Below are 20,763 nucleotides of genomic sequence, written 5' to 3'. Positions count from 1 at the left end.
GGCTTCATGCTCAGAAGCTCCAGTTAGAGAGGTGAAAATTGGTACTTGCTGCTCCTTGACCTGCCACAAGTGGCATCCTCTGAGTGGGCACATTAGACAGTCTTCTGGCACTTTGCCTGCAGGCTACAAAGTGCCCGGTGTCCTCATTCCCTTCACAGGATGAATTGGTTGGTTTTGTGGAAAACTGTGACCTCAAAGGGGATGCAGTGTTCAGGAGTCTGCTTGAATGCCATTAGCTCAGTGTTGATTGCTCCCAGCTCCCACATCTCAAAATGAAAGTACAAGAAAAAATAACCCTCCCCTTCCCAGTTTTCCATGCTGCACCGCCTTCCCATTGATTTTATTGCAGTTCATTGTTATCCCTAATGAGGGAATTCTGATTTAATGGAGTGTTGGACAGATTGTAGTCAGCAGAATTCCTCTTTCCTTCCACCCTGTTTCTGTAGAATCACGTAATATGATCTTTAGCAAGTCCTTTTTTGTTTAAAAGAATATCCAAATGGAGTAATCAGATTGATTGCTGGTTTTGTGTGCTTTTCCGTTCTCTGGAACACCTTCCTGCAGTAGTAACATCCAATGTAAAGACTGAGGAACTTGACCTGGCAGGTGCCAGCTCTTGGGAATACAAATGTTCTGCTATGTTCTGCTGTAGGAAATATCTCTGTTACAGCAGCGCTGTGGAAGTAATTAGGTAGAGGATAATGGATAGGCTGCAGTAAGATAGGAGGGAATGACTCCACAGAGGTGCTTGGTGATATCAAAAGCTACAACATTGGAGCAAGGATGGGCTGGTGATGTCAGCCAAAACCTGTGGTGAAATTCATCTCCTCATAGAGGACTTCTTCATGGCTGTTTCTGCTTTATTCATTCCCAAATTTGGAGGCCCCTCTGCAGGGTGACTGAGGCAGTGTTAAAGATGGAAACACTGTCATGTTTTGGTTTTAAGTGAACTTCTGGTTTCTGTTTCCACTGTTATAAAGTATTTTGCATTCACAAAGCACTTCCTCCTTTCTGGTGACTGCAAGTGGGCTGTTTGGGTGGGGAAAGTCATTCTCTAGTACCAGGCACATGGTGTAAATCTTAGGGTGAGTCTCGTGGTTGTTCTGTGAAGGGCCAGGAGTTGGACTTGATGATGCTTTTGGTTGGTCCCTTCCAACTCAGAACATTCTATGATTTTCTGATTCTGTATTAGAGATCACAATACCAACACCTGGAAAACTCATTCTATTTCATTTGGGGCAATCCTTGCCACACTCTGTATGTTACTTCCCTACATGTACAGATGCAGGTGTAGATAGATGGGGATCCTAAGACAGACAACACCCATGTAGATCAGTGCTTGCAAGTAGAGGAACAATCATGAGTGAAAACGTTCAATTTCTTCAGTTTTGTTCTCTTGTTGAGTCAGGCTGCAGTGGAAAAACACAGCCTTGAATCAGAAGGTACTGCCTTCAGGAAGATCATCTCTGCTCTGTATTTAGGACGACTCAGATGGCTAATGGAAAAGTTCCTTCCTTAGTAGTCTGTGCAACACCTTTCCTTCTGGGCAGCATCTGTGCCCAAACACAACCCCTGGAAAGAGGAGCTCTGCTCCTCTTCCCCAGCCACCTCTCTCTGCAGGGAATTCCCCCACATGATCTCTTGCAGCTCTAGTGGTAATTCTCATCATCTCATAGCTCAGTGGGGTTTGCCTCCAGAGGAACCAACTGTATGGCTTTTGACACCCATCTGCACAAGTATGCAATATCTCATTGGAAGTAAAAAAAAAAAATCAGTAAAAGGTGTTAAAAAAGGAGTTTTCTTACTCCCCTTTTTCACTCTGCCGTTTAAACAGCTTTGTACTTGTCTGGTTTAGAAAAACTATTTTTCAAGTTAATCATTTTTTTTTAACCTTAAAGTTTTCATTTCAACTTGAAAAACAAACATAATTGCTGTTATATCTACAGACTTGCTCCCCACCCTGCCACAAATGTTTAGTGATGGTGATCCATGCAGTTCCTTGAGCCAGCCTCTTTTCTTTTTTCCTTTTCAAAAAGAAAAAAAAAAAAACCAAAAATCTCTCTTGTCTGCACTTTCCAGGGATGAAATTATTTTTAAAGATGTAGTGTGGAAATAATGGTATATCTTAGGAAAACATTTTTTTTCCTCTTCTGATATCTTTATTGCCACTTTCTTTCTTTCTTTCCCTCTGATTTTGCTAGGGTCAGGAGCCTGGGAAATTAGGGTGCATCAAAATTGAATGCAACTTTCACAGTCACACCTCTCCTTGCTCTAGCCTGTGCTACTGTAGGAAAAAGATAAGGTGACTTGGAGAGTTAAAGGAAAATCTTAGCTCAGCATCACAATTATGCCCTGAAGAATCTGTCAGCCCAGTTCAGGACATGAGATTCACCCTTTTTCTCCTCTGGCTGGAAGTCTCTCAGTGGGAATCTCCTTGCCGGAGCGTGGTGCCTCCTTGCCAGGGGAGCAGCACATGGGTTGATCTCTGTGAACAGGTTAAATAAACAGGACTGTGTTTGGGTTAATTGTCACTGGTTCTACTGCTTTCCATTACTGATCTATCTGGGAGCCTGGCCAAGGAGCACAGATGCGAGACAGCATCACCACCTCCCTCGATCATCTTCATTGTGTCTAGATTTTTTTTTTTTTTTCTTATCTCCCCTTCCTTTCCTTTCCTTTCCTTTCCTTTCCTTTCCTTCCTTTTCCTTTCCTTTCCTTTCCTTTCCTTTCCTTTCCTTTCCTTTCCTTTCCTTTCCTTTCCTTTCCTTTCCTTTCCTTTCCTTTCCTTTCCTTTCCTTTCCTTTCCTTTCCTTTCCTTTCCTTTCCTTTTCCTTTCCTTTCCTTTCCTTTCCTTTCCTTTCCTTTCCTTTCCTTTCCTTTCCTTTCCTTTCCTTTCCTTTCCTTTCCTTTCCTTTCCTTTCCCTTTCCTTTCCTTTCCTTTCCTTTCCTTTCCTTTCCTTTCCTTTCCTTTCCTTTCCTTCTTTCCTTTCCTTTCCTTTCCTTTCCTTTCCTTTCCTTTCCTTTCCTTTCCTTTCCTTTCCTTTCCTTTCCTTTCCTTTCCTTTCCTTTTCCTTTCCTTTCCTTTCCTTTCCTTTCCTTTCCTTTCCTTTCCTTTCCTTTCCTTCCTTTCCTTTCCTTTCCTTTCCTTTCCTTTCCTTTCCTTTCTTTTCCTTTCTTTCTTCTTCCTTTTTTTTTTTTCACTATTTTTGTTTCTCTTTGGCTAAGCAAATAGGCCAGATGGCAGTGGGGGGGAACAGACAACAAGTGAGCCATGGCTATGGGCAGCCTGTTTAATTTCAACTCCTGTTGGGAAGTAGCTTGCAGGGAGAGATAAGTTACAAAGCAGAAGAGGAGGAGGAGTATGTGTTGGAGGGGAGGGACAGGAGGAAAGGGAGACCCTTTTTGAGATGAAGCAGCCCAGCTGAGAGGAGTCTGGAGCACAGGGGACTGAAACCTTGGCTACATTCCTGACACAAAGCAGTAAATTAGCTGTTTCCGTATCAGTTGGTGCAGGAAGTCTTGTTGGCTGCACATGGGAAGGAGAGATGGGGATGTCTGCCTCAAGCAAGGAGGAGGAGGAGGAGACTCTGATTTCCATCTCACTCCCCCTGTCCCAGGAAAGCTCCAGCCAGGCTTAGGACCTGGGATGTGGACATTTTTGCCCAGCTGCAGAAGAGGAGTCATGCTGCCTTAGATGATTTTTTTCTTTGCAAATAAGATTGTGTATGTTTTGCTCCTATGGGCATCAAAGAGAGATCACTCACTAAACAGTCCTTTGAAGCAAAAGGCATGACGTTTTAAGTTTTGAAACAAATAAAGTAAAAAGTTGACACAAAACAAAGTTAAAGGCAGCTTAATAACTATGTAGTTGACAGTGATTCCCCTTTCCCTGTCTCTTCTGTTTTGGCCTTCATTCTTCTCTGTCTCAATTTGCTTTTTGGATTCAATATGCAAATTATCAGCTTCTGGCTATCCATTCACATTGTTCATGCATTTTGGATTTTGCTCACTGAGACCAAAGGGAGTCTTGCCTTAAATGTGTCTCAATGATTTAGGAAGAAAATCAGAGTGAATTGCACCAAAGTATGGATATGTGAGGCTTCTTGACATCATTTTGATGTACTCACACTTTGGGAGAGAGTGAGGAGAGGTAGGTGTACTTTTCTAACTTTTTGTAAATGTATTGGTTTTGAATCTCAGCTTAAATGTAGTTTAAAATGGCTACACAGTTTAGGAACTTGAGAAGTCTTATTTCTGCTGATATTCAGTGAGTTTTGGTGTTCCTTGGTATAGGCCTTCAACACCTTAATCCTAGAGGCTTTCTAAAAAATCACCCATTTTGGCCAACAATACCATAATTTTGTTCTATTTGCTCCTCTTTGATGAGGGCATGCACAGAATCCCAATAGAATCATCATACACATGGACCATTTGGAGCTCAGTGCATATTATCAGCATCCTGACTGGTGAATGGGACTCCCATCTTGATATGCCCATGTCTGAGATTCAGCTGTGAGCTCCATGCTTCCTTCTTCTTGCCAGGGTGGGAAAACTCTACTCACCAATTAGCTCTGGAAATCCCAGTCCTGTTGGCAGGATGCAGATGATCCTGGGCTACAGTTGCGCTCTAAGCCTGCACAAAGAATGTTTTATACAGCATTAATTCTGCAGAGAAATTTTTATTCACTAGAGATTCTGCAAAGTGATTATGCATCACTGGCTTGGTGGAGTAAAATTTTAACTTACAGCTCAGGCACTCCTCCACTGATTAGTTTTAACATGAAATAGAAACACAAGCCTGTGATTTATTGGTGAAATATTTAAGATAGATTGTTAAATTATTTAAATAGCAGAGTTTAGAGCAGTCAAGATAAACCAAAACAAAACAAAAAAGGCAGTTCATCCAAATAAGAGCTCAGTTTTTCTGAATTTGAAAACCGTACATTTAGACTGACTAGTTACCTGAAAAAAAAGTTTCCACTTTATCACTCTCACAAAAAAACCTAATCTTGAATCTTTTTCCATTTGATCCCTTCAGACTCTGTTTCATCTGCTGTGGTAGGAATTGTTGCAGCCTCCATCATTTCTTACCACGCATCTAGCACATATATGGGCACTCGCCCACACTGGATGCAGTTTTCCTCTTTCTATGAATGCTAATGAAGAGGTTTTTTGGCTTACTGTTGATAAACCAGGTGAAGACTGCTCCAATCTTCTTGCCTGGGGTTTGGACATCACCTCATCTTGTCTTGCCATTGGAGGTGACCTTCCATCCTACCTTGAAAAAGCTTGTTTACATCTGCTACCCTTGTCTTTGCCCAGTTACCCTCTGGCATCTGTATGATATTACCACAAAGTAAAATTAGAGATACCTTTCTAAAGGAGGAGATAGAGATCATGCTCGTGGTCTTTAAGTAAAGGACTTCAGAGTGATGGCAGTAACAGTGTAAACTTGTGACAGTGTAAATAAAGTGTGAATAAGCATAAAGATTTTTTTGTGAACCCTTAACATTAATGTCACAGAATCAGAGAACAATTTGAATTGGAAGGGACCTTAAAGTTCATCTACTTTCAACCTTCTGTGATAGGCAGGGACACCTTCCAACAGACTGGGTTGCTCAAAGCCCCAACTTAGTCTTGAAACACTTCCAGGGATGGAGTGTGCACATTTTTGCTGATTTTTTTTCCCCTTATTTTGACATAAAATACATGGGACTTTCTGCATGCTAAGGAGCACTTAATGTTTTCAGTTTCTATTTGTCTAAAATTCTTCAAATTTGAGAAAACTTGTTTGATTCCTCAGCCATGTCTGTTCTGAATATCAGATCAGTGTGACACATCAAAAGCAAAGGCGATTAGGCTTTGACATGTCTTCAGTAAAAACTCATGGGAAAAGTGCATCAAGACCCATAGACAACTTTGAAAATTTCAGTCCTTTCTCTTAATCTACTCACATTTCAGCACAAAAAAAAAGAAATATTTTTCAAGTCTGGCCTCCTCTAGCAAGCCTTTTGTCTTGGGCTCTGCATCCGAGAAGGAGAAAACTTTCAAGGTCTCATTTTTTCAAATGTGGCAGCTGAAAAGAAGATAATTAGGACAAGCAAATCCAAACAGTACTTTTGCAAATGTTATTTTTTTTTCCCTTTGTATGTCTATATTATACTTTTCCACCTGCCTTCAAAGGGAAGCTGATAAAAAGGATTTGCTTGGCCTTTTTGATGCTGAATGGGGAAGGGTGCCATTTTTGTGTAGTGTTGCAAGACAGATTCTGCAAGTGAGACTATCCCAGCAGGGTCAATCCTGCCCAGAGGGGACAACTCCAGGGATTGAAGCAGGTTTTTTTTTTTTTTTTTTTCCTTTGCTCTCCTTTGTGGATTTGTTGTGCTGTGGGACCAGGTCCTTTATGGCATGTAGGAGTAGGGTTTATGGAGCAATCAGCTCCATCAGCACTAGTGGCAGTCGCATAATTCTTTGGTCTTTTGTAATAGATTTTGTGTGTGTGAGCTGAAAGTATGGTCAGGAGGGAATGGGATGTGAATTTTTTTTTTTTTTCAGGTTGGAAAGAGTCTGTCTTAGTTCCTTTATGCTTTTCAGGCTCTGAGATGAGAGAGAGCGTGTGTACGTGTGCATGTCTGTGCCCATACAGTCGCACAAGTGGGAAAAAACCCCGTTTGCAGTTCACACAGGAGGAATTTCTGATGGAGACAACAGTGCTAAGCAGAAAGGCACATCCTGATCTGTAGCAAGTGAGGGGCACGCTGGCGGACACACGCACACAACACATACTCTCCGGGCGCTCTGCATAATACGTGCAAAGCGCTGCCCTTTAATGAACGTAACCTATGGTGGCTGGGATGCAGCCGGCCAGACCTCACCATTAATAAACTGGGAACATTCTTCTCCTTTTTAGTCCCTTTCAATGCCAGCTCTGCGTTTTGATCTCCCTTGAATGCTGCTCCCCCTCATTTGGGGCTCCAATTCTGAGAAGATTTGGCGCATTGTTTGAGGTCGCAGGATGTCGGATTGATTTCGGAGCTTTTGTATTGACTCCGGGCTCCTGAATGAAGCTGTCATGTGTGTCTGTGGTTGGCTAGCAGGCTGTCCGGCTGCAAGCTGTGCCTTCCTTTGTTGTTTAGGCCTCATTGAGCTGAGGGAAGAGGCTCATTTCAGGGTGATTTACCACCACCCAAACACCAGCTGTCTGTTGTACTGCTGCTTGCCTCCACCTTGGATTCAATTCTTGTTTCCCTTCCTTTCCCCCCTTCTCTCCCACTCTACCACTGTAGGCACTTGGGTACTGGTTCTTCAAAATGTGTGGATCACCCTGACAGAACAGCAAAAACACCATAACAAACACTGAATGTGTTGTTCTTCCTAATGGCATTTATGCAGGCATGGGGATTTTTAGAGTTTGCTGTTGCAGTGCTATACATAGACTCAAAGAATGATACCCCACGTTGGAAGTGACTCCCAAGAATCATCGAGTCCAGCTCCTGGCCCTGCACAGGACAGCCCAAAGGATCACACTGTGTGGCTAAGAACTTTGTCGAAATGCATTTTGGACTCTGGCAGACTTGAGGCCTTCCTTGGGGTGGTTCCAGTGCCTGACCACCCTCTGAGTGGTTATGCCAGCTCCCTGGGGAAAAAGCTCCTTTCAGTATTTTCAATTGCTGTTGCTCAAAAGAGAGAAAGGCTAACGAAAACCAAGCAGGTTAGAGCCCAGCTGGACCTGTCATCTTCTGCAAGGTGCATGGCACAATGCCAAGCCAAGCCCACCTCTGGAGCTGAGCTTTCCAGCCACAGACTTGGAAGACAGGATCCTACCATTAATCCCAGCCAGCAACACCAGAGTACAGAGCCTGGCAGCTCCCTGGAGGCGGCCGGTGCCATGTGCCTCGTGTCTGACTCCTTTAAACAGGGCTGGCAGCTCCACACGGGATTGCTGTGGGCAGCGCTGCAGTGATTTGTGCGTGCCCTGCACCTCCCCTGGAGCTGCTGGCGTGAAGCGAGTTGTGACCGACCCTCATGTGACTTCTGGGTGATACAGTACAGTGTTCCTCGACCACAGGCTGTTAAACTGGCAACTGCTCAACTCCTGTCACCCGTGCAGCTGAGATAATTAAGCCTGTTACTATTATTACGGTTTTTCTTATTTTTCAGCAAACTTTGGCCAACTGCTGGAGCCCATGGTGCAAGGGGGCGGGTGAGGCCAGCCAGATTCCCTGTAAGAGGTGGGATAATAGGACATATGTCAAAGAGCCTTCTTGCTCTTTTGCCTTGAGAAAGGTGATGTCTGGCAGTGGATGTGAGCCAGCAGAAGGCAAAACAGTCTTCCCTGTTGGAAAACTTTGTGCTTCTAAATAATTCTACCTGCTTCTAAACAATAACACCTCATGTTTTTAAAAGGCCAAAATATAGAAATTATTCTCCATGAACTAAGACCAAATATCTATACTCAGTCAGATGAGGCTCCTCTCTTTGTGGTGTCCTTTCCTTCCCCTGTGAGCATCCAGCATTGCTGGACAAAGAAAGAAGGAAAATATTAGGAGGCAACAACCACAGCAGCACAACCCCAGTGAGGTGTTTTAATTTCTTAACAAACTCCTTGGGCACTAGAAGCTGTAAAATAACATGGAGATAAACAAACAAAAACTCACTAACCCTTAGCACCCCGGAGGGCTCTGTTTCAGATCACTGAATAAAAGCTGAAGCTGCACATGCATGTTTAATGTAACACAAGGCGTGTGCTGTGGAAAAGAGTGCTTTCCTCTAATCTGGTTCCAGACAGAAGCATCCAAACAGAAGCCCCTTTCCCTATCCCCACTGAACTGCTTGGTGTATGTGAGGAAACCCCTGAATGACAAGGCCTCCATCTGCTCTGGAACAGAGTTGCGACTGGCTGCAAATGTTGTCCATATGCTTTTTTTTTCCCCCTTTTGCCTTTCAACTTAGCTGCCTAATGTTAGACACCTATCTACAAATTAAGCATCTGCTCATAAGGATCTTTCCTAAAATAGGATGGAGGTAGTAGCTCATTCATCCAATACACATTAAGAGAGGTACATCTGCAGCTGGAAAAGGAGGTGGGATTATTATCCAGTGCGTTGCTTTCATTTAGGTTTTCTTAGGGAATTGAAAAGCCTTTCATTATTGTACTGTCAGAGGATGAGAAAGAAACTCCCAAGTTTTGGCTTCATTTTTCCCTTGTACTCTTGATTTTCCAGGTGGTTATGGGCAACATCTTGTGATTTCTCTCTATTAAATAAAAATGGTGATACTTACGTTTGGACAGGAGAACATGGTTTGCCACGAGCTCAGGTGGCATTAGAGCCATAGAAGGGTCTAGAAATGGGAGTTTTTTCCTTGGCTTGTGGTTGGTTAAAAGAGGGCTGGATTTTCTTCTTTGACATAGTGACTTTGCAGCAGACAGTGGGACAAGCTGAGCATCAACGAGACAAATGAGAATATAGTTTCCTAACCACAAGTCTATGCTAATGCTTTAGCCACCCCAAGGTATCCAGTGGCCTTTTGGGAAATGTGTGAGTCTCTCCTTAGTCTTTTTATAGCTCCAACTTGCCTCATATGCTGTGAGGCTTCTAGAAGGTACTCTGTAGTTAGACAAAGGGGTCTCTCCCTGTGCCTCAGTTTCCTCTCTGTAACTCAATGTTTTAATTCACTTGCATTAACTTATAGTTTAATCACTTCTTTCTGAGGAAAAAAAAATGACTGTAATAGATTACAGACCAGTTATTGAAAAACTGTAGTAACCGGGCAAAAGTGAAACATCTTTGACAGATGGCAGTCACAGGCAGAGGAGGCCAGTTGGAAGCTGTCCTCTGAAAACCTCAGAGTCTGACAGTGTGTAATCAGCAGTCCAAACATTAGGCATTTTGGGTAGTTATCACATTAGGTATCAGTACAGCCTTTTCAGTCTTAGTTTTTTCCCAGCTTCTCTTTTGGTAGGAGAGAAAATATGATTTCTGCACATTATCTGACCTTGCCAGGACTTGTGAGATGCTGAGCTCACCAAGTAAGAAATGTCCTCACACCTGGCAGGTTGCAGGCTCTCTGAAGGTAACCAAAAATTTATCTTCCTGTTTTTAATTCCTGCTGCCAACAGTCATCTCTCTGACATTGAGCAATGGCTGCAATTCCATTTAATCATGTCCTTTCCCTTCCTCATCCTTAAGGGCAGAGCACTTCCACTTGGCTAAACTCACTAACTGTGTTGGGATCTCCTTTTCTATATAAATTACTCCAGCTGACACCTCATGACTGTTCATGGCTGCATATGAGCAGATTCTCCTTCTGTTCCTCAGCAGATGCCAAAAGTGTTTGTTTTTCAACTATGGACAGCAAAAATCTGAAAGCAGACAATGTCTTTGTGTGCATGCCTATGGAAAAACAAGTGGTTGTGATATGTTTGTGGGGACTCCCACTGGCTCTTTTTGACTCCATGCAGTTTAAATTCAAACAGCATTTTGACCAAGTCTGGAATCCCAACTCCTTTCTGCCATGGTGATTTATCAAGGTGTCCAGGTTTGACAAGCAACAAAAGTACTTTGGTGAAGAAGCAAAGTGACTCAAAAAACCCTCAGAAAAGAACCTGTTAACGTGAGGAACCTTGCTGCTTGGATTACACTCAGTCAGTCTGATGGCTTTTCAACAAGAATGAAGGTGTCTGAGCTTAGCTTCACTCTCAGATTGCTTGTTACAGGTAAAAGTAGAGTGAGTGGCCTGGGTTTCTTTGCAAACCTCTGTTGGTTTGAGCATCAGTCCCTGGAAGTGTCCAAGGTCAGGTTAGATGGGGCTTGGAGCAATGTGGTCCAGAGAAATATGTCCCTGTCCATGGCAAGGAGTGGAACTGGGTGATCTCTAAGGTCTCTTCCAACCCAAACATTCTATGATTCTATGTCATAGACATTGCAGAGTCTGTACCAGCAGTGTTAGGTGAGAGTGTGCTCTTCAATTCCTGGCGTGTGTTTACCATGTGTGATATGGATCCATTGTTCTACTAAGAGCAAGTCTCTCCTGAAGACTTTATTTTACCAAATCTGGGCACATTAGAAGCAAGTAGGCATTAACTTGGTAAAGGTGAACAGAAAAATAGTGTATGAGCTTTTCGTCAAGTCAGTGCAGTTTGGTATTTGTCTGTCTGAGCATACTAGACATGTTCTTGTTCATGCAAGTGTATGGAAACCATGGGTTAAAATAACGTGTTTCTTTTCAGCTTTGCTTTCCCACTGTCTTTTTCCACACATACCCTAATGACCTTTCTTCCCCTGCTCCTAATCATGAGTACAAGCCTCCTGATCTTCACTGGTTCAGATTGCTGATGTTTTTCCTTCCTTATCTTTTACAGGGAAAAGTCACTGGAGATGCAAAACTGCTTATGAGTTGTGGTTGCAGAAAAGGGAAAAATTCTCAAGTGAAAGACTCAGATCAGGTCAGTCAATATGTACCTTAACTGGTGAAATCTAAGAATGTCTTAACATCTGGTGGATTTGATCTGTGTTGTTCCATATCAGAATTCCTGGACACAAACAGAGTCCTTGGCTTGATTGACAATGGTACAACATTAATGTTTTTGTGTTTGTTATTTGTAGAAAAACCCTCAAGCAAGATTGAGGATTCATTGCACTAGGAGAGTTTAATGCCCTAGCCTGGCTTATTCCCATCTGGTTTATTTATTCATGAATTCTGTTTCTTTATAAAAATCCACTCCAGGCAATGCCTTCTTAAAGAATATTGCATTTCCTTGCTGGCTAAATGCATGCAGCCTTTGGTCTCCTACTGTAGCCGCCTGGACGGGTGGTAGTTCATTGAATGTTTTTGTTCTGAAGTGACACCATCACAAGGACATTCTTTATTGGGGTTCCTCATCTGTTCACAAACCGATGGCCAGGTTTCAATATTCATTACTTGGAATGAATGGCCCGTTATTCTAAAATTGGTCAAACTGATGTTGGCGGGATCACTGGTAAGGTTCAATAATTGCAAGTGAGATGGACTGTGCTTGGAATAAAAGGCAGCTGGTGGGCTCTTCCTTCCTCCTGCCACTTGGCACCTGATCAGACTATTCAAGTTCATCCCTGATAATTTTTATTTCGTTCTTATGGCCTCCTGTCTTTTTAGCTAAAGATGCGTTTGAATCTGGAGATCATTCTTTCCAAAGATGAAACAAAATTTGATTTGAGCACAAACATTTTATCAAATCAGATTGCCCAATGTTAAATGTGGCATAGTGAAGCAGTTGGTCTCAATTACTGAATAACTTTGCTCTCTAATGTATGTTGTGGGCAACCTGTGACTGGATTTAAACCTGAGGCAGATTGAAACTGTGTCCTTGAAGCTCCAGAAAATCCTGATAGATTCCTGAACAGAAAATAGGTGAATTCTCAGGAAGAAAAGTGGTTTTCACCTTCAACATGCATGTTCATCAACTTCAATTAATAACAGTGTCTCTAAGCCATGTTTTGTTAATGTTTGAGATCTGACAACAGATCTATCTTATCTATAAACCTATCCATCCTTCCATGTACCTGTCCTGCAGTATTCTCTGTTGTGAGGAATGTTGGTTACTTTTACAAATTCTTTCTAGAACTGAGTCTTTGACTGATTTGCTTTGTTTTGCTTGGGTGCTTTTATTAGCATTTTCAAATTAACAAATTAATTGTTATGAGCTATATTGTCAGTTTACCACCAAGACAAAGATTCATATTACTTTTCTCTAGAAGACTAGCTTCCCATTCTCTTAAATGCAAGCTTAATAGTCTCATTTTGAGGTTCTAATACTTCAGGGAAAAATTAATTTGGAAATACACTCTTACTAATCTTTTGTATTTTGATGTACTTGAATCACTTTTTGTTTACTAATTTTAGTCTTTTGATTTTGATGTACTTGAATAATTTTTGTTTACAAGGGGACCAGAACACTGTTAAAACACTGGTAGCATAGATTAGAAATAAAGTTGGGACACTTTGATTGCTGAGAGGTTTTACAAAGCACTGTCTCTAAAAAATCCTGGGTACTAGACCTCAAATTCACAAATGACAATATTTCAGTTGGGGAAAACATATCCCATTCTCTTTTATGTTTTCTGGAAGAGTGATAAAATATTTTTTGCATTTAGTTACTTCCTAAAATGTAATTTTTGATGCCTGATGATGTGTTGACCATATCAGTACCTTTTTATTTGCTGTATCAACATAAACTATTGGGCAAGTGCTTGCTTCAGAGGCTGTAAAGCTCATTCGTCATGCTCCTGGCAGGGTCCTGTCTATATTTCAGGAGATAGGCGGTAGATGGGGAGGAAATCAGTACAGGAGGGTGGGTGGCAGTGTGGAACATTTGTCTGTGAATGGAGGACCTCAGCTCAGCTTGTAAATTGTCCCCTGGGCCTTGTAGATAAACACAGACTTCTATGGTGACATTGGCTGGGAAAGGCAAACACTTGCTGATGATTGTAGGCTAATCCTCCAGGACACTAATTGCCAGAAAACCAAGGAAGCATTATTTTTAGGAACAGCTTGTTTCACTTTGTGAAGGAGAAAAACAGTGCACTGGATTTAGTTTTGTTTGCAGAGCTCTGTCCCAACCTCCTGCACCCTGTCTCAGATTTTAAAGATTTACCTTCATTATTGTTATTGCTGTTGGGGCCTCTTTCTTTTTAATTTTTTCCCCCCCTACTTTGCTTTGTATATCACTCTGGTGCCTCTGTAAAGTTTTGCGAAAATGCAACTTAGTTTTCATTTGCATGAATGTATACATAAATAGGTATGTGATTTTTATACCATTAGCTATTTAAAGATTTGGTTTTAAAGTCACCAACTACTTCCAGCTAAAATTTTTGTGAAAGTTATGCTTTGCAAAGAATTTATTTTTCTTTCATTCCTTCAAGTCAATTTGGAAACTGGCAAAAAATTCCAAACATCCTGCGCCACTAGGAAAAATCACCAGCTGAACCAAATCATAACCTCATTTCCAAGGATTTAATTTACTAGCATTTCTTACTTCAGCCTGGAGAAGAGGAGACTGAAGGGAGACCTCATTGAAGTTACAACTTCCTTGTGAGTGGACAATGAGAGGCAGGCACTGATCTCTTCACTCTAGTGAGCAGACAGGACTTGAGGAAACAGCATGAAACCTAATCAGAGGAGGTTTGGGTTGGATATCAGGAAAAAGTTCTTTCCCCAGAGGGTGGTGATGCACTGAACAGGCTCCCCAAGGAATGGTCACAGCACCTAACCTGCCAGAGTTCCTGCCAGGAGCACTTTGTCACCACTCTCAGGGATGTACAGGGTGGGATTGGTGTCTGTGCAGGACTGAGTTGCACTTGATGATCTTAGTGGGTACCTTCCAGCTCACAATATTTTGTGATTCTGTGATTTTCCAGGATGCCTCTAGAACCAATGGCACTTCCTTGACCTTAGCCCTGCTTCCCTGAATTTGTCAGTCAAAGACACCCACTATCTGCATGGTATTTTCCATGGTGCAAGTCACCAATGTGTAAAATCTGGACCTGTCAAGGGCACAAGTCCAAACAGGCTTACACAGGGCTGGGATTTCATAACAGGCACAAACAACTCAACCTTCCTGTTGGATTTGCGTTAGACGAGGAAATGGACTGGTGGTCTGTGTTCTGTGGCCTCTCAGTCCAAATCAAACCCTGCATGATGATGTGGAAGGGTAAACAGTGCAATATAAATCCCACAAAAGCTTTGAAAACCTCAAAGGGAGTAGAGCTGACTGTACTGAAGAGCTAGAGTAGCATCCCCAGTGGATGGTCTCTAGGAAGTTTTGGGTCAGTGAAGCAGGATGACTGAGAGGAGTCCTCAGATAAAACCACCTCTTGCCAGCAAAACCCCCATGTCCTCCTCCGCCTTTGTCACCATTGCTTGTGTTTGTGTGTTTTGTGGGAATAAAATTTATCCATGCTTTGAGGCCTAGAACCAAGTCTCTGCACCACAAGCATCCTGCTGTAATTGTAAGGTTCATATATGTCCTTAAGAGTGCTTATTGGATTCCCATTAGTTTATGTTTTCTTGTAATGTTATAAAGTTATAAAGTTACTTATTATTTGAGGTGTATTGTTGTTTAAAAATGACAATCTCGGACTAGGATTTCCTTGTGCCAAGTAGCATACTAACACAAAGAAGGAAAGATGGTTCCCAGGGAGCAATTTCATTTGTATGCTTTCTGAGGAAAATAGAAATGTAATTTAAGAACAGGAGGGAAATGTGTGGGTGGGCAAATAATGTGGATATTAGAGTTATGTGTAAGGTTAAGAGCCAGAAGTAGCAGAGTGCTCCATATCCTCAGCACGTGCAGCTCTGCCTTCTGAGGTTTTAGTTGTATTTGCTTTCCATTGGTTCTCCCAAAAGGTGGGTGATTCATTAGTGTTTAACTGCTCTTGTCCTTTGATTTGCAGCTGTTGTTGTAGGGTTGGGTTTTTTTTTTTTCCTCTTTGCTTAACTTTTTTGGTTCTTCCTGTGAGAAAAAGTGTTACTGAGAAGTCAAATCCCCTTTTCCTTCTGTGTGTTTGGTCTTGGTTTTAATATGACAAAATTATGCCTCCTCTGGAAACGGTATCCATGCTGCAGAGTAATTATTTAGTGAATGGTGGATCCAGTTCATGTTGGCAAGGATCAGATTAATCATTATTAATCATGACCCCTCCGACAGTAACCTCATCCTTTGCCTAAGTGCTGCGCTTTATTAAGAAGTAAAAGCTATTAGAGAATGGCTGAGCCACTGCTTTTCATTGCACCAGCACAGGGCTCAGGACTTCTGGCAGGAGGCAGAGGAACTCAGTTCAAAGCTAAAAATAGATGCACATGGCCCATGTTCCAGAAATTAAATAGGCAGCTTCCCCTGTGGGCTGCTTCGGCCTCATCTGAGTGTCCTCCTTTTTCCTGAAGCCTCATGAGATTTTGACTCTTTCCAAAGGTTGAACTCAGTGTTAAGGATTAAATAATCTCTCTCAGACTTTTTTATTTGTCTGCTAATTTATTTTTTCTTTTCAAGCTTCCAGTAGATTCCAGTATAATCTAATGCATGTGCAGTCCTTGCACAGATAAGATTTTAAGATCCATTTTAAGATCCTGGTTGCAGTAGGATTCAACAGCTAGTGAGACTAACCAGAAGCTTAGCTCCCTGGGACTTCCGTTGCACCAAGCAAAGCCTAAATCAAGCACCCTTTCTTGAGGATTTATGGATTCCTTGAAGAAAACACTTCACTGTTTAGGTGAGGCACGCAGTGATGTTCATCTTATGCAAAACAGTTGAGAGAAGTCAAACTTCTCTCTCCAAGTCACTGGACTGGGGTTTGCAGACTTATAAATATACATATATATGTCAGAGCAGAGCTTTCTATCACCAGAGATCTGCTAAGCATAAATAGTAGTTTAATTCATAATTATTCTTGTTTCCCTTACAGGAAAGTTAGAGGTTCTTTTTAAAAAGGTGAGGCAGTGTTATCCATTGATAACACCATTGATTGTCATCATTGTTTCAGCAAAAGCACAATGACTTGAGTACTGGACTTAAACCAAACTCCACAACATTTCCACCTCACAAAGTCCACTTTAATTACTTTTCAAAATGTTTTCACTGAATCTGTGGAACTCCAGGACAAAAATCCTTTAGGACAGAAAAGGAAAGAAAAACATCTTTTTGTCTCCATCTAGCTCTTCATTACCTGGCTAGTAGCAGTAGAAAATTGGAGCAAACCTGCCACACTATTTTGATCTTTGCCAAAGTTGTTGTGGGAATAACACTGTTTAATGGTTGAAGGAATTTACAGAAGAATAAAAATAACAGCAAAGATGAAGCGACCAATACAAATTTTCTGGTAAGCTGCTGCCAAATTTTCAGGGCTACTGATAATTTCCCATCTTAAAAAACCAGGGTGGGAGTTTGTAGGGAAGGAGGGTGTATAAATAAACCCATCTCTTTAAATATCTAGCTGGACTGAATTGTTCCAGAGTTAAGTTCCTTTGGCAGCCAGCACTGTAATATCTGCCTAGGGTGTAGCAGAGGACTGAGACGAAATTTTGGATAATCTGCCTTAGCCTTACTGGCTCTCCCTTGCACTCTTTCACTTGTCAGCAAGAAATTCACCGAGGCATGAAATGAAGGAGTACAAAGACTCTTGTACTTCATCTGAGCAAATCTGGATCACACCCGTTCAGTTAGTTTCTCTCTTCTAAAAGAAATAAGAGTAATAAAAATAAGTGAAAGCACTGGATAACTTGGAATTACATGGGTGGAATGAAGCAGGAGGAAAGAATTGTAGGAATGAGGGTCTGTTGTCCACCATCTCCTGTGCCCACAATTATGACAGCGTTTGAATCTCTGAAAAAAAATCATTGAATTCTGCACAGGTTATAAAGACCCAGAACAAGAAGTAAAAGAGAGAGGCTGTTAAATGTCTGAGGTATCTGGGCAGTAAAGGGTTCTTAAAAATACTTTGCTGATTTAATAAAGCAGAGTAGAAGATCATACAAAGAACTTGGAGCTGTAGGAAAATGTTCCTGTGATTGAGAACTCATAGAAGTGTTATATGTAGCACCGCTGATAAACACATCCTTTTAGGCTCTGGTGCCTATTAGAAGCAATCTTTATACCTCTGTCATTACACTCATCTAACCAATTAAATTTTTAATCTTCAGAAATTCTCATGTAATGCTTGTGCATCTTTTTCTTCCTGACACATCAGAGTATTTCACCTTTCCGTGGTACAGGTGTTGTACTTAGCAAGATGGATCACCTTTGCTTCACTTGCTGCTCGTGGTGCTCTAAGGGGAAAGAAGTTTCACTTGGTGAACCAAAATGCTGCAGAAAATATAATCTCAGCAATGTTTTATAAAAGCTGGAATCCTCTCAGTGGGATCCGTCTGGGGACAGAAGCTGTTTGAACAACAGATGCCCCAGATGGCTTTTCTTGGGACCTCCCAATTTCATACAGCAGTTGTGTCCAGGTAGTTGCTGGATCTGCTGCTGAACATCTACGTTCCTGGTGGCTGGGAAAATTTTTTAGTTTCATTCATCCGTTGGGAGGAATTGAAGCAATTGTAAAGTGGAAGTTTGGTGGATTGTCTCCATTGATTGGATTTATGTAAGTTTTGGAATGATAATATTATGAAAGAAATTTCCTAAATGTAAACCTCTGAACAAAAGAGATTGAGGGTTATGGGTGTTCTCTGCACGTTCAGCTGTGGGGTTTGCTTGCAGGGGGTTACACCTCCCTTAACACAATGCCATTTGTAAGCTGACATTTCTAATGACCTTTTATAATCCCCTATTTCCTTTTCTCACTCATTTTATGAATAGTTTTGTACTCACTTCAAGAGTTTTCTACCTTGTGGGAACCTTGTGGTCTCCTCTTACTGTTCATATTAATTTCGGATGGGTTGGGCTTCCTGTAAAGTGTAGCACAGTGTAGACTGAAGTTCAATAGAATCTTTCCTTTCTACAGGAAAAGGGGAGACCAAAAAACTCATAGTGTCCTTTGCACTTTTTGTTGCAGTAAAGGCTTCAGAAGTGCAGTCAGCAAATTGGCTTTTTCCTTTTTCTTTTGAGGCACTTCTGAATATGTGCATTAACACAGTGGCCTGCCCTGCTCAAGATTGGAGCTCTGACCTTTTCTAGTGAGTGATGATCCCATGGCACTTTCCCTCCTCAGCTGGAACTGGTGATGATGTTTTGTCCAGGCTCTCATTCAGGATATACTTTCTGCCAACTTTACTTGACCCTGTGCCTTCAGTGGGCATATAATTCTTGACTTCCTGCCTTAAATTGCTGTGTACTGCCACCTTGCATTGATGGGTCCTTTGTTCCACCTTGGAGGTAGGTTCATTTTGGTGCTGGATAAATGGAAATCATACTGTTTCAAAAAGCAATTTGAGAGCCCTCTGAATGAAGAATGTTGCTTACATGAAAAATATTATTGTTATCAATTGTCATCCCTGGCTTCAAATAATGAATTTGAAAGGCTCATTTATACTCCTCAAAGGCAAACACTCACCAGCGTGTTAAAAGAAAGCTAAAGCAGCTGAAGAAAATGCTATGCTGGAACTGAGGCTTTGAAATCCCAGAGATAATTAATAACTATTTTGTTGCTTTCACTGATCTCTCTGCATAGATGGGAAGGGAAAGAGTGATCCCACACTCTCTGCTTTAGCAGCTTACCTGTTGTCGGGAGACTCAGCCAAGGCAGGAACAACATGCAGATGTATGGGGAAAAGGCCTGAGTGAAGATTTGGACTTGTCTATTTGACAGTGATATAGGAAGGACCATTATCATTATTCTCTGTTATTCTGGCTGCCTCTCATGGAATCACAGAATCATAGAATGTTAAGCGTTTGGATCTTAAAGACCATCTAGCCCCAGCCCTCCCTGCCATGGACAGGGACACCTCCCACCAGACCATGTTGCTCAAGGCCTTATACAACCTGGCTTTAAGAACTGCTAGGGTTGGAGCAACCTTCCTTGCATCTCAGTAAGCTCACAGTAAAAACTTTCTTCCTGATATCAAACCTAAATTTCTCCTTTTACAACTTGTACCCTTTCCTCCTTGTCCTATCACTGCAGAGCCCCTGTCCAGCCTCTCTGGGCCTTCCTTATATACTGGAGTGTTGCTACCAGGTCTCCACAAAACTTTCTCTTCTCCAGGCTGAACTCCAGCCCCACTCTACTGCCTTTCCCACTCTGTCCTGTTCCCATTTCCCCTTCACAGATGCCAGCTTGTGAAGATATCAAAGCAGGGTCAGCCTCAGTCAGTCACCTTTTAGATGACAGATGCCACGTGAATCCAGATCTCATCTCCTCTGAGGTTCATGCACACTGAGCAGCCCACTCAGAGCTGCTGAGAGCTGTGAGGTGGAAGTGCAAAGGCTTTGTGAAGGGTGGCAGATGGAGAACAGGACCTGCCTTGTTGGTTGGAGTGTCATGCTCAAAGCTTTGTGCAGCACTTCATGCCTATCTCAGTCAGCATGGGTGCAAAATGCAACCCAGGCAGAATGGTGGCAGGTTGCACCCTCCTTTTACTGACATTGTACCAGAGTCAATGTCAAAACCATGAAATTCAGGTCCTGTATTTCAGCAGGTCATCTGTCTGGAATTGTACCCAATATGTTTGCTTTGCATTCAGCAAATATTTGGTTCTGACACTGGTTATACATGGAAAATATATTCAGTTAAATTTTCCATCAGCTGCAGCTCTCGGGGAGCTTGTTCTGCTGTTGGGTTGACCATGGGGACAGAAACATTTTGCATTGCTCCATCCAAATACGCCTTTGTTCCTTATGTCCCTTTTACTCCCAACTGTATTCCACTTCATGGCTTTCTTGTTCTTTGTCATGAGTCTGGTTTGGTAAGTGATGGTAGATTCATGTGTACCTTGGGTTTAAAGTCTCCTTATATAGTCCAAATGAGTTTTTAAAACATTACCTCCTGGAAACCACTCAGAAAGCTCTATCAAATAGAACTGTAACAAAAGTGGTCTTTGTAGAAGAAAAAAAAAAAAAATACCTCGTGAGGGGGAGAAATCATTCACGCAGTAGTTTGAAAGTCTTTAAAGCAGGTGGAAAAAGAAGAGATTCAATACCCGTGGAGTCAGCTCACCCTTCAGAGATGTTCAGTCTGTCACAGGTTTCCTACACAACCAATCATGATTTAATTCCTGCAAAACCTCAGCTCTCTTATGAAGAAAGCAGTGAAAGCAAGCACTGATATCATTCATGTTAAAGACTGGGGAGTA

At 41.9% G+C, this 20,763-nt stretch overlaps 1 protein-coding gene across 2 annotated transcripts in view; it reads left to right on the top strand.

The window, feature by feature from the left end:
• The window catches only part of SETBP1 (SET binding protein 1), a 268,327-nt gene that overhangs the window by 40,327 nt on the left and 207,237 nt on the right, over nucleotides 1-20,763 (top strand). For both annotated transcript variants that reach the window (XM_063422644.1, XM_063422643.1), the window contains exon 3: nucleotides 11,363-11,446. In XM_063422644.1, coding sequence (XP_063278714.1) covers nucleotides 11,363-11,446 — 84 coding nt within the window. The remainder of the gene's footprint in view (nucleotides 1-11,362; nucleotides 11,447-20,763) is intronic.

This window comes from Prinia subflava, chromosome Z, assembly GCF_021018805.1.
Source record: "Prinia subflava isolate CZ2003 ecotype Zambia chromosome Z, Cam_Psub_1.2, whole genome shotgun sequence".
In the NCBI taxonomy this organism is placed as follows: Eukaryota; Metazoa; Chordata; class Aves; order Passeriformes; family Cisticolidae; genus Prinia; species Prinia subflava.
The sequence above is the reverse complement of the archived record's forward strand: the minus strand, read 5'-3'. Positions and strand labels throughout refer to the sequence as shown.